This window comes from Salvia splendens, chromosome 15, assembly GCF_004379255.2.
Source record: "Salvia splendens isolate huo1 chromosome 15, SspV2, whole genome shotgun sequence".
Lineage (NCBI taxonomy): Eukaryota > Viridiplantae > Streptophyta > Magnoliopsida > Lamiales > Lamiaceae > Salvia > Salvia splendens.
This window is the reverse complement of record NC_056046.1, coordinates 21,602,398-21,617,348: the sequence shown is the minus strand read 5'-3', so window position 1 is coordinate 21,617,348 and position 14,951 is coordinate 21,602,398. Positions and strand designations below refer to the sequence as shown.

The window sequence follows — 14,951 nt, the reverse complement described above, 5'->3', positions numbered from 1 at the left end:
CTTCTCCTGCACAATTGATGACGCGATCCCTTCTACCATGATCTTTCCATCCTCCTGGGCTTTCCTGGCTATGAATTCCTTAATGAATTTCCCAAGTGGTAGCTTCACGGCTTGGAGGAATGGTATGGTGACATCCAATTTTCCAAAAATCGACAAGTAGTCCACCGGGTTCTCCTTCTTTCTTTTTGTAACAAAGTGGAAAGGGAATGGTTTCTCCCCCTTTTCCTACTCTACCGGTCCCTCAGCAACCTTCTTGGAATCTTCCTTGGGCAAATTCTGGGTCTGAGCCTCCGTTGTGGATTCTACCTCTTGATGGGGTTCCTTCCTGACCAGTACGTTCTCGGGTTCACCTCCTCCACATGGCGTCTCCCCCAAGAAAAATGGGTCATGCATCCGAGGCATGGATCTCTTAAGCTCTTCCACTGAGATGGTGCCGCCCCCTATCTTCATTCCACTCGGCTCTCCACTTGGTTGTTTCGGTCGAGGTCCATCATAAGTAGTTCCTAATCTCAATGTAACCTTACTCACATTCGCCTTTTCGGGTATTTGGACTGTAGACGGGAGTTTCCCTGCATTTCCTCTTATTTCACCCATCGAACTGGCCTGTTGGGCCAACTGCCTATTCATCATATCCATGTTCGCTTTATGTTCCTTCTGGGCATTTTGCATCCCCTGCACTACTTTGTTGGGGGATTGCAACTCGCCCTTGATACCTTGCTGCGACGCGAGCAATTCCCCCATCATGTCCTCCATGGATCGTCTGGTCCTGTTGGAATATTGTGACTGATTTGGGCCATGGTGCTGGTTATACGGGGAATTTTGGTTGGGCTGGAAATTTTGGAAGTTTTGCTGGTTCTGGTTAGGTGGGTATTGGTTATACTGGCCAGGAGGGTTATACTGGTCTTGGTGATATTGGTTCTGGTGTTGGTTTTGGAACTGGTTTTGGTTCTGCTGATGTTGTGGACCCTGATTAGGTTGATTATGGTAATTCTGGAAGTTTCTCTGGTGGGGTGGTATGTAGACAGGGTTTGGGTTTTGGTGTTGTTGGTTCCTTCCTGACCAGTTGAACTGGTGGTCCGGGTTTGCTGGCCCACGGTTGGGGTTTTGGTTCGAGTGGGGGTTATATTGGTTCTGACCTTGACCTTGGTTTTGATTTTGGTTCCCATCTCCCCATCGAAAATTTTGGTGATCCCTCGGTGCGTCCTGTTGTCTCCCCTGGATCCAATTCCCATTTGAGTTAAAATACCCGGCAGCATTAGCCTGTTCCATACTGACCGAGTCGTTTGGCTGATCATAGCTCGGTCCTTGGTTTCCCTGTTCTGCACCCTTGTAGTTCCCAACTGGGGAAGTCGGCGGTGTATTCTTCTCGATTGCGCTCAGGAGTGACTTCTTCAGCTCATCCATCTTCTGTTCAAGCTTCTGCTCCTGGTCAGTAGACGAGGCACTTGCAACCCTTTCTCGGTTGTATCCATCCCTTGAATGGTCATACTCCTTCTTCGCACTCAGTAGCTTCCTTAGGACCCTCTTTGCTTCGCTGACCCGTAGCTGCGTGAAGCTTCCTCCCGACGACGAATTGGCCAGGTCCTTGGTTGTTATGTTCATCCCCTCATAGAAGGTATGATGTATCTCAATGTCCGCCATGCGATGATTGGGACATGCATCTAAAAGGCCCATATACCTCACCAAATAATCGCTCAAGGGTTCATCGTACCCTTGCTTCACACTAGTTATTTCCCTCTTCAGTGCGCTTGTCTTGGATGACGGGAAAAACTCGCCTAGGAACACTGACTTGAAATCGGCCCAACTCTCAATGGAGTCGGGGGGCAGGCGCATGAACCAGGTGTTTACCTCCCCTTTCAAAACGAACGGCAAAGCCTTCAATCTGTAATCATCCTCGGTCGCCCCTGCTGGCCTCCTCTACGCCCTACAAATCTTACAAACTACAAATCTTACAAAACTCATGAAGGAACTCGTAAGGCCCTTCGTAACTCTTCCCGCAGTATGTAAGCAGAATTGCGATCACATGAGGCTTCACATCACAGGCAGTTTGCCCTGGGGTCACAACTATGGCTTGAGGTGGTTCTCCCTCGGTATGTGCGTTCAGCGTCCCGATCTCAGGATCTTCTTCTCCTTGAGCGGCCATCCTTCTCGGGTTTCCCTCTATCCTTGGTATCTCTTCCGGTGTTGGTCCTTCTATGGTGTATTGCTCCTCGTCACTACTCGAACCTAAGTCAAACAAAGCCTTCGACAAGCCGGATCGAGTGGTTACGAGTATAGATCCTCGCTGAAGTATCTTCGGCCTCCACTGGTCAGGAGCCGAGCTGCTTCTCACAAACTGAAATAAAAAGAAAGAGAAAAAGTTATCCACAATAGCTACTAATAACGCCATCCATCCCCGCCAACGGCGCCATTTGAAAGACCAGGTTTGCGTAGGTGTCTTACAAACAAGGATGTATCCTACTGATCAGGATGAAACAATCCCCTGCTAAGCCTAAAACCTGGTATCAATAATTCCTCAACCCTCTTCTACTGGGTAGTATAGTAAAGGTAGGGGTCGAATCCCACAGAGATGGTGACGGTTGGAGTGATTGCGGTGATATTCTGGAAAGGTTTGGTTAGCTACCACGCTTGGGGTTGAGACTTATCTAGACTGGAATTTAAGGTGGTAATCTACTGACTAGGAGGTGGGAAAGGTATGGACAGGCGGTTGTGTACGTGGAAAGTGGGGGACATGGTTTTCAGGAAGTATATGGAAAGTGTTAGTTTACTATAAAAGGTTAAACAAAATTTCAGAAGAAAAAAAAGTAGTTAGGTGACTAGGCTGACAGATCTGTAGGGTACCAGCTGAAAAGGTAGAAAAAGTAAAGGACAAAAGCAAAAGTAACTAAAAAGTAAAAGTGGTCCCAAACTTGGATGTGGATGTTATCTTCTTCGACATGAATAAACTCATATCAACAATCTCAGATTTCATGGACGAGAAACACAGATTAACAAACTTCACAGCTCAGATCTACAATTAAAACTTCGAATCAAAAGATTAAACACTGAAACTGCAATTATGTTTACTGGTCAACATGCAAGGTGGCAGAATAGCGTAAACTCGGATTTCACACTAAGACACTTCTGGAAAATAAATCTAAACAGCCACTGAACTAACGAATCACAGATCGAACAACTCCAAATGAAATCATGCTTCCAACACTTAGAAATTACTGAAACAACTAGATCTAAGCTACCTAGGCAGAATGAAGCAGAATTTAACAGAAAGAGATGCATAAAAACAACTTCATTGCATAAAACGTTTGGATCTCAACAAAACACTTCAAAGGATGATAAGTACTGAAAATGCAGCAGATCCAACGATAGAAAACAAGTAAAGGTTAACTAAGAAAGCGAATAAAGATTGTTTTACCACTCCGGGCGATGGAACTGCTACGACTACAGAATAAACTGGCTGGAACGAGAGAATGGAACTCCGACGAACTGATGATCTTCAAGTGACCATGGCTGTGGCGAGGAACGAGACTCTGGACTGGGCTGAAGGACTGAACTACCGAGAGAATTCTACCTAAGAGGGATGATGATGAAAATTATCCGTCCCCCTCTCTCTCCAAGTGGCTTCCTTTTATAGGGAGGCTTACCCTTGATTTTAGGGTAAAACCTTGTGGCAAGATGACTTCTTTGCCCTTAATTGTGGTTGATCAGTCTCAGCCATCCTTCTTCTCCATCTCGAGCCATTTTTGCATGTATACTGGTCAGTACGTAATCGTTCTGACGCCCTTTTCACCTGAAGTATCTGAAGCTTTGCCTACTGGCTAGAACACTCAACCTGCACACTTTGAGCAACTGTTTTGCAGATATAATCAATTATGCACATCATACTGACCAGTAACCAAGGCCTATAATACGACTTATCAACAAGCAAGATTCTATTCGTGTGAAAACACTCGAAACATGCTTTTCAGTATACTAACCCTAACAAAATCGGCGTCAATTAGAAATGGTTGACACACGCAAATCATCGACTGAAGGTGAAGGACGCCTATTACGTTCTGGCCGTACGTCTGGTTAAGGTAATACACATTTGATTTTTGGCTTTGATTATTCTTTAGGAGAGATTACTTCAACATTTGATTGTTGCATAAATCGATTACTTTAGGATAGATTACTTCACAGTACTTCTCTGATATGTGAGAGAAATATATCAAAAAGTGTGGCTACAGAAATCATCGATTTAGTTCATTTCATGAGGATATTATTTCATTTTATGAGGTTATTACTTCATTTCATGAGGCTATTAATTTAGTGTTTGATATTTCATTTTTTTCGAATTTATGTGGTTAATGTGTGCTTCTGGTTCATTTATGGACTTATTTGAATTACGTGGCATAAAATGATATGCATCTTCTAAATGTGATTTATTACTTTATAATTTGGAAACATTGCTTCATAATTCAAATTTCAAAGCACAATACTTTAGCCGTTGATTTTAATGGTTGACACAAGAAAATCGTCGATGGAAGGTGAACGACGGTGATTGCGTTTTGGCAGAACGTCTGCCTCAAATAATACACTCTTTTGAAGATTTATAGTTTTTGAAATTCTAATTTACTACATCTGTTTGTAATTTGGTTTCTGATTTTCGTCCAATTATTTCATGAAGCAAAGCAGAGGAAGGTCAACGTAGGCGTCAAATATACTCTTAGGTCAGTAGCTAAATCACAGCCGGTGGATAAATCAAAACACAAGAAAAGTTCGTTTGATGTTCAGTACTGCAAGCCAAATCCCTATGCTAGAAGGTAAAAATAAATTTATGACCTAGTCCTAATTCATGGGATGAAGTTAACTGTGTTGTATGAATTTTATTAACTGTGTTATATGCATATTTTGTGAAGAAATAACAGTTGAATGAACTAACTAACCTATGTGATGAAGTAATAACCTCATGAAATGAAATAATAAAAATTAACATGTTTTGTATGCATATTTTGCTAGGAAATAAGATTGAATGAACTAACTAACCAATTTGATGAAGTAATAACCAAATGAAATGAAGTAATATAAACTGACATGTTTTGTATGCATATTTTTCTTTATAATTACATTGAATGAACTAAATAACTTATTTGATGAAGTAATAACCACATGAAATGAAGTAATATTAACTGACATGTTTTGTATGTATATTTAGCTGGGAAGTATACTTGTAATGAACTAAAGAACCTAATGATAATGTTACAAACTATTTTAATGATGATATAAAATATGTTTCAAATGTTGAATTGTTGTTATGTGTTTCTTATATATAGGTGAAGATAACACAGGGAAAAATCCTCTAACTCACAATGGGGTGAAAAATCAAATCGGAGGAGAGGGATGAAGAGTTTCGGAAGATGTAGTTGAGGCATGGTGACATGCTGATGAGGACATTTGTGCAATCACTGGATGGGTCGTCCCCACGCCCTAACAAATGGGCGGTGCCCAGAATCACGGCTCAGCCCATTGAGATGGGTTGGTGTGTCAAATTTGGATGATTTCTTGTATTGGACAGGTTTGTATTTTTTTTTCTTTGTTCAAATGGAGAGTTTATATTTGGTTATGGGGTTTATATAGTGAGGATGGTGTGGTTTACCAACTTTCTCCTACAGTGGAGAAATAGTTGACTATTTTGGAGAAAATCCAAACGATTTTATTTACGCACAGTAATAAACTACTGTAATGAATAATAAACTACTACAATGATGTAATGAACCTCCTATGATGAACAATAAATACTAATAAATATTTTATTAATAAAACACTTCACACAATCTATTCGATTTAAAGTTTGCCAAAAATTTAAACAAATTCAAATTCAGAGTGTGATGAAGTAATAAAACAAATGGAATGAAGTAAAAACTACAGTAATGAAGTACGAAACCTACTGGAATGAAGTAATAAACTACAAAGAAATTAATGAAATACGAAACCTACTAGAATGAAATAATTTTCTACTATAAGGAAATAAGCTCATCTATGTTGTCACAATTCTTGAATCATGCCGACCAACCTCGCCAAATTTGGCGAATTTACAGCCAAGCCTGGACATATCCTTTATTACTTTCTCAAGGCGTGAAACTTTCCGACTGCTGCAACGCTTGGTGTTGATGACATCAGGAGGATGGACTTCAATTTCACTAGGGACTTGCGAACCATGTAAATTCTAAATCATCTTTCTCTTGTCACTTTAGGACAAGAGAGCCCCTCGCTAAGTACTTATTTTTTGCATTTCAACAATGATATATTTTTATGCACGATTTGATCAATATTGCTCTCAATAAGCCATGTGACATCGTAAAAATCTGCATATTTACCACCACAACAACAACAAGAATCATCATTCAACCAGAATTTAAGTTCATTCGTCCATACTTCATTTATAAAGGTAATTTAGTTCATTATAAGTACAATTAATCACGTACTTATGCATACAATACACTTCAGATTATCATTTCATATTAACCGGAAAACATGGTATTACTTCCTTCAACTAGATATTTGGTTCATATTAACTAAAGCTTTACGCAAACTTATGCATACAACACAATTGAGTTCACGATACTTCATTCAACCTGCAGATTACTTCATTCAGCCAAACTGTTACTTCATTATTGATTTGTTTATACTACCGGCATGAAAAAATCAAAAAAATATTCATCAACAAGGTTCAACAAGAGATTGTTCATCACATTGGTTAAAATACATTATCAATTTTAAACACATATCAGGTATCCAAAAAAAATAATCGGAAAAGTCATGAATCATCAAATGAGTTGTCCTCTTCTTCTAGCTTATATGAATCTATTTAAAAAAGTGTCATCTGGTATTGTAGATCATCCACAATTGAAGCATTACTTTCTTTATCATTGGTCGTAGGAGTAGATCCATATCTTCAACCGCCGAATGAGTGGGAGTAGTTTCAAATCCATCAACATGTTGTCAATTTTCATTTCATCCATGCTCTGGGATGTTGATTTCGTCATGGAAGTTCAGAACTAAACTTCAAAAGAAAATCAGAATTACCCACGCACAAAGTAATCGAACTAATTAAACTTCTTTGCGTCGGGCTTCGTTGTGCTGATATCTCAAGCTTTATATTCAGAGATGAATCACGATTTGATGAAGATTGCAACACAATTTGAGGAATATTGAGAGGTGAAGATAGAGATTTAAGATCATGAGAAAAATCGCTGCAGAGAATCACGATGTATGGAAAATAGCATGCTACTTTCCATTAATACCCTTCAGCTATTATTTTGTGAATAAAATAATAAAATATTGGTAAATTAAATTTGACCACGAGATTATACTAAGTCAAGTTCAGACTATGAAAATGGGTGGACAAGATTTGGTCTCTAGTTCAGTCTTTAAAATTGGTTCGACATTGATCATAACTCTATATACTCGTACATATTGAAACATATGAAATTTTAGTAAACAATTTTATACAAATGCCATAGTGTTGTAACCATTTCTGAAATAACTCTACAGTTCTCCAATCGTATCCTTCCAAAGGATGTTAATAAAAATTAGCTTATAGTATGATAAATATATTAAGGACCGTGAAATATTCAAAAGTTCCAAAATGGAAGTAAATGTTCCACTTTAAATATGTGATAGATATTGTAAGTTGTGTGAATCATAGTAGTATTATAAATAAAAACAGAATTTAATTTTTTTTTGGACTGAAGATGAACTATTTTTATTTAATCCGGTTTATAATGACTATGCCTTTGATATGATCCCACATCGGTTTCACACGAAAGTGTTAAATAGCATATAAGAGGGAGTCAACCCTTTACCTTTGACCATGATTTTGGGTTAAGTTAGGGCTTCCTATCTTATACGCTTATCAATTTGGTGCGGTAAACGAGGATCCGGGTGCCCTACGAAAGGGGATCTACCCGTAGGTGTGACCAAAGGGGTGCCACCGAAAACTGTGGGCCCGAAGGAAAAAGGCAGCAAAGGAGATGGTGGGCCCGTGGCTTTGGGTTTGCCACCCGGCATGTGCCATCCGTGGACGTCCTCTTTAAAAGAGGGATGGATTGATACGATCCCACATTAGTTTCACACGAAAGTGTGGAATAACATATAAAAGGGAGTCAACCATTTCTTTGACCATGGTTTTGGGTTAAGTTAGAGCTTCCTATCTTATATGCTTATCAACCTTCCAAAAAGTGAGACGAAAATACAAAGAACTGCACAGTTTAATATCAAGATTATATAAGCATTGGGTTAAGTTAGAGCTTCCTATCTTATATGCTTATCAACCTTCCAAAAAGTGAGACGAAAATACAAAGAACTGGACAGTTTAATATCAAGATTATATAAGCATGAAATGTGAAGAAAACATATCGGGTTAAGTTAGGGCTTTCTATCTTATATGCTTATCAACCTTCCAAAAAGTGAGACGAAAATACAAAGAACTGCACAGTTTAATATCAAGATTATATAAGCATGAAATGTGAAGAAAACATATCAGAAGAAATAACAAGACAGTAGGATAATCACAACCTGCACTGGGTTACATCCAATCGACCAAAGACTTTCAAATAAAAAAATACAACAGGATGAATTACAAGTTCTATCCTGTGCCAATTCGAAAACAGAAAGGGAATGTCAAGCTCGAGCCCTATCAGGAGAGACATCGCGTAATTGGGGTTGCACAAGAATGACAGCTCTATCAAACGAGTTAAAGTTGTCAAATTATATATTGGAAGCGTTCAGAGCCATAACCTTGCACTGCTCGTTCATGGCCACGAGTTGGGCCTCTTTCTTGTCCAATAGAGCACTCAGTCTCACATTCTCTTCCATGAGTTTCTGGACCTTGACTTCCTTCTGCATCTTCTCACTTTCCAATTGCGATGTTTTGGCCACAAGCCTAAATTTTCCAGACGGGAAAGTAAATTTATAGTAGCTTAATATACCTCCAAAGGTAGAAATAAGTAAACATTCCCCAAAAATGTAGAGCCTTGTTTAGCTCCAACAGTAAATGAAGACTGAAAAAGAAAAAGAAATCGGCCAAACTGATTGAACTTTAACTCTTTGTATATTTATACTCCATTCTGTTAACAAAATAGTTCGTTTGCTTCTGCTAAAAAGGATGGACTCAAATGAAAGTATGAAACAGGAAAAGATACAAGTCAAATATAGAAAGTGGAGCCGAACAAATGCAAGAAACGTAATAACAACCATATATAATCACCATGAGCAACTAATAGAAACGTATAACAACGAAGAGAACGATACTAGTCAAATCCCAAACAAAATACTAGTACTAATAAAGATCAGAGAATAGTATACTGACCGTTCAAAGTGTTTTTCAATCGTATGAATTTGCTTTTTTGATGAAAGAAATGCTTCCCTTGCACTAATAAGAGTACTGACGTAAGATTTCAGGGTTTCAAAGTCTTGCTTAACACGGCAAAGCTCCTGCTCATTGTCGGCAGCTCTCTGCCTTTGTCTAGAAGTTTCTTCAACCAAATCTTCTACCCTCTGTCTCATCTCGTTCAAAATAGTATTTGTACCAATTGTGAACTGTTCCATCTCCTCTAACTTTAGTGACATGTTCTCAATTTGAACTGCCTTCTTTTTTATTTCTTCCTGTCCTACTGTTACCTTTTCCTTCTCAGTGACCGTTTCAGATTCTGCCTTGATAGCTCTCTTCACGAGAGTTTCCATTACATCTGTAACCATTTGTACACTTTGGAGTAATTCACTAATGTAAATTCCATCGTGTTCATCAAGAGCACCGTCCTGAGTGCTAAGCGCTGTCCATGTTCCCTCATCTGCACTGTCGGAACAAAAAGTATCTACGTTCCTTGACCATTGAGACAACGGCACACCATTTTTATCAACAAGGCCCACACCCTCCAATTGTTTGATGCCGCAAGAGGTATGAGCCAAATGAGGAACAACCATAACTCTGGCTTTTGATTTCAAGTATGTCAACAATGTTGCAGATGTTTTGACTCTATGCCAGAGAACATTCATCTCCTTCTTAGCATCTGCTTCAGAGCCGTGTATGCAAGCTTTTACCTCCATAAGCTTCTCTTGTAACGCATCCACTTGAGACTGGCTTCTTCCCATCTCCTGCTTCCAGTGACTCTGTGCATTCGCCAACTGTGATTTCAGATATGGCATGCCTATATCTTCCTCTGTTGTCATTACCTGGAAGATAACTTAGTTAAGCACCTCAAAATCCGATGATATGAACCAGCAATCACAAGAATACACCATCAAAATGATATGAAGCACTCTTTGCAACAAATCAATGAAACAATCTTTATCAGTGAGAATTGTTTCAAGACTATTTATTTCGGTTCAAATGCTACAAGAATGAATAGATAGGGTTTGCATATAATATTAACCAGACTTAATGACCTCAACGGGAAAAGGCAAAGTGATAGGAATGAAATATAGACACCACATGTGCAACCTATGCTGGGCTGATATAGACATAGTGCTTTAAGAAAGAAAATCAGCAAATAATTTCCATGAGTGTGTCTACAATCGAATGCAAACTAACCATACCAAAACCAGATGCTTCAATAAAATTTGTGTTTCAAGTGAAAGACCAGAAAAAATACGAACAAGCAAACCTAACATCTTTTTAACTTCACAATGACATAATCCAATATGTAGGAGATTATACAAGTCCACTTGATGAATCTATTTTCCTAAAGGAGTACAGATGCCTACCATGTTATAAGAGTCTAATCTATGACACCAACAGTCCAACACAATGTTCCTGAGCCCAAAACCTATAACCTGCTCTTCATCCAAGGTCATGCTAACAATGAGTAAAAACGAATCTATGCTCAATTTCATGATTCCTCTGCAGTAGCCGTAGGCCTCTGCGGAGGATTTATATTTTTGTTTTCTTTTCTTTCCATTCCTGTTCCGTAATCCTTCATAATTATTCGAGAGTTTCATTCCAGATTTGTTGGGTAATCCTTTGGTGCATTTTATTCAAGCAGATTGTGTGAGTGAGTTATAAGATCGAGCACCTCTCGTGCTTGATTTAAACGAGTGACAGCCTTTACTCCCAACAGAAATTCTCAGGCTAGCAGCAAGAAACTGGGTCACAGCATACACTCATAACACCATGTATAAATAGGTGAATTTTAGACGAGCTTTATGACGCTTGATCTTAGATGAATGCAGCAACCATTCAAAATGGCGTTGCTCTTCTTTCGGATAACAAAAGGAAATGGTCCATGATTTGTAATCTATTAATCAACTACACAAAAAAGGATGACTAGCAGCATTCCTATTACTTCTTAGGTTTAGTTAAGAAGAAAACGACTGGACAATGCCAAGCTTGCCCAGTACTAAACCGGAATAGAAATACTCTTTCGCTAACGTCCTGATGCAAACATGAAAAAGATACAGATAATCACTCTCAAGCTCCAGTTTGGTACTACTGCTTGCAATATTTAGCTAAAAGTAGATTTTCAAAATTCAACAAAGCATTTTAGCAACCCAAAGTCACATGACTTGCACAATATCATACAAATTAAATGATTCTTTTTACCAGCACCTCAATCCTTCCAAAACGTGACAAAACCATAAATCCACCAACAAAATAGTTACTTGAGCCAAAAATAATTATATAAATAAATAAAGTTACACATATTCCTATTATCAAAAGATCCATCAAAATCACCATTTGAGCACATTAGACAAAGTCCACAATAATCCATAATCAATTCAAAGCAAAATTACGGCATGTTTCGGAAAAGGCTACAAAAGGTAAAAATTACGTCAGTTGTCTTGTGTTATGATATCTCTGGAAATATGAAGAGCTTCCAGCAGAAGAAAAAGTGACGACGAGGAAGGTCTAGCAGGGATTGTCAGAAGCAAGCCAGGTTACAATTAAAGAGTCAAATTACAGAAAAATAAAAATAAAAAGATGAGTGAAAAAGAAACAGAGGAATTCGGAGAGAAAGTAGGAGACGGTGATTCTGTACTTTTTTTTTTACAATCCACCCGCTCAGCTTTCGGGAAATTACTTCTCTGCCCCGATCATGTCTTCAAAATGTTAGGGGTGAGCACTCAGGGCGGTTTGGTTATTTGCCCAAACCGAACCAAATCCAAAAAATCGAAATAAAAAAACTGAAAAGCGAACTTAAAAAATCAAATTAAACCGAAAAATCAAAAAACAAAAAAAAACATATTGTATATGTATATTAATATATACTCCATCCGTCTCATAATAGATGCCGCACTTGAGAATTGACAAAGATTTTAGGAGAAGTTGTTTTGTCGGAGAGAGAAAATAATATATTTATATTAATGTGAGAGAGAAATTTTTTTAAAAAAAGAAATGTGACATCTTTTGTGGGACAAACTAAAAAGGAAAGTGTGACATCTACTATGGAACCGAGGACGTATATAATATTATCTTTAAAAAATTAAATTTTCATATATATATATATAAATAATATTATCTTTAAAATATAATTCGGTTTTTCAGTTTTTTTTTTTTGCCAAAACCGAACCAAACTAAAAAACAAAATTTTTGTTTTTGCAAAACCGAACCGAACCGAAAAAAACCGAAAAAATCAAACTGAATTTTATGATTTGATTCAGTTGGAATATTCGGTTTTCAATTTTTTTTTCTCACCCGTACTATAAATTGAGTGAACCTGATTTCATAAGAATCAACCAATGTTTTCATGCATTCCTACAATCAGTTAATCCTATCCTATATTCATGAAAAGAAAGGTATGGAAACTAAATCAACACCATAACATTAATTAATATCCCGCATTAATGAATATTTAGTCATTTAATATAATATAGTGAATCTAGCATATTTCCTCAATGTTTTGCTTCACTTAGTTTCTTTTCTTATACTACCATATACTCCATACGTCCCATAAAAATAGAAACATTTTGAGCGACACGAGAATTAATATATAATTAGTAAAGTAAGAGAGATGAGAAGAATGGTAGTTAAGATAGTTTTAGTGAATAGTGAGATCCATATTATTATTAATATTTAATGGTGGACCCTAGTGGTATAAATTGTAAATAAATTGATGTATATGGATAATAAGTTGTGAAGAACTTTTCATAAACCAAAGAGTAAACTACAAAACTAGCACCCAGAAAATGAGGTTTGCACATTTTTAGTAACCAACATTTACAAAATCACATTTTCAGTCAACAAAATTCCATATATCCCAAATTCAGTCTCAATATTGACTATTCTACCCTTCAGTCCTTGAGGGGTGTGTCTGTCCATTTAGCTTAATTTGAGGAGTGAGTTAGAGCACCAAATTTGTGATTTTTGAATGTTTATATACTTCTTTTGTATTTTTTGAATGTTTGCGTACTTCTTTTAAAATTTTTTAAGGATAAAAAATCTCTGTGGTATTATTAAATCTTTGTATATTATCTCAAAAAAATTGTTTAAATCTTTGTATATTATCTCAAAATGAAATATTTAAATCTTTGTGGTATTATTTAAATTATTGCATTACAATAGGGAAATTAATTATTTAGAAAATATTGAATGGTTTAATTTTAAAGCATTCATTTTTAGTTTAATAGTTGATTGCAACAATAATTTAAATAAAGTTAATTAAATAAAATAAACTACAACTCAATTCAATTTATGTCAAAATAAATTACAACTTGATTCATGTAGAAAAATCGGTATCCAACAAATTATGAATTATTATTGCAATCAAGCATTAAACTAAAAATGAATCCTTTCAAAATAAACAATTCAATATTTTCTAAATAATACTACAAATACATATTAATTTTCCGATTGTAATGCAATAATTTAAATAATACTACAAAGATTCAAATAATTCATTTTTAGATAACACCACAAAGATTTAAATAATTTATTTTGGGATAATATACAAAGATTTAATACTATCATTAAGATTTTTGGTACTTAGAAGTCACAAAAGAAGTACACAAATATTAAAAAATCACAAGTTTGGTGCTCTAACTCACTCCTCAAATCAACTTAAATGGACAAATACACCTCTCAAGGGATGAAGGGTAGAATTTTAAAAATCAGGACTGAATTTGAGATTTATATAACTTTTGACTGAAAATGTGATTTTGTAAAAGTTGGGTACCAAAAAGTTGCAAACCCCATTTTCTGGGTACTAGTTTTTTAGTTCAATCTAAATGGAAATGAGCTATTTTTATGGGACAGACGGAAAAAAGAAAGTGTCTCTATTTTTATGGGACGGATGAAATAATATTTTTGTTCTTTTTCTTTCGTACTTCATCCTCTCTCTTACTTTATTCCCTCTATTTTATTCACTTTTCTAATGTATTCTCTCTATTTTTTTCTTTCTTTTACTTTATCTACTTTATTACCTACCTACTTAACACACTAAATATACATTTCTTAAACTTCGTGTAAAAAAACAGCATAATTGATGAATGCAATTCTGTTAATGTGATTAGGGTTTAGGGACAAGTAAGGGAAAATTTTGATTTTCATAACCTACATTTGATACCCTAGTTATTTTTTTCTAATAAGTTCACTTTGTTTGATAGGAAAGTTTTGAAATCTAAAGGAAATAGGTAATGGTGTATTTGACCTTATCGAAATCTATTTATTTCCTAAATTGTCAGTGCATCTATATAATATCCATCATGGGAAAAAATGGAACATCACATTTCACTCTCTTTTTCCCATCGTTATTTCTCACCACGGCTTCAAACTAAATTGGTTGTTTTTGTACACTATTCTTTGAAAGGTAAACAAGCCTTTGTTATTAGGTTTTGTAAATAATATAAACTCTTGTTATTGAACTATATTCTGTAAATTATTTTAACTAGAAGGTTATGTACATACTTCACGTATGTATGTCGTTATTGGCAACAATAATGTACTTTAAACATATTCCTTGGGCTTTCTATCAAATCTTACT

The 14,951-nt window shown here is 36.4% G+C and overlaps 1 protein-coding gene across 1 annotated transcript; it reads right to left on the bottom strand.

Annotated features, from left to right (window-relative positions):
* Positions 1-8,466: 8,466 nt before the first annotated feature.
* On the bottom strand, positions 8,467-12,012 carry LOC121769517. Its single transcript, XM_042166348.1, has 3 exons — positions 11,805-12,012; positions 9,347-10,209; positions 8,467-8,920 (listed from the first exon to the last, which is right to left on the bottom strand). The coding sequence occupies exons 2-3, from the start codon at positions 10,204-10,206 to the stop codon at positions 8,746-8,748; spliced, it is 1,035 nt and encodes a 344-aa protein (XP_042022282.1). The 5' UTR covers positions 10,207-10,209; positions 11,805-12,012; the 3' UTR covers positions 8,467-8,745.
* Positions 12,013-14,951: the final 2,939 nt, after the last annotated feature.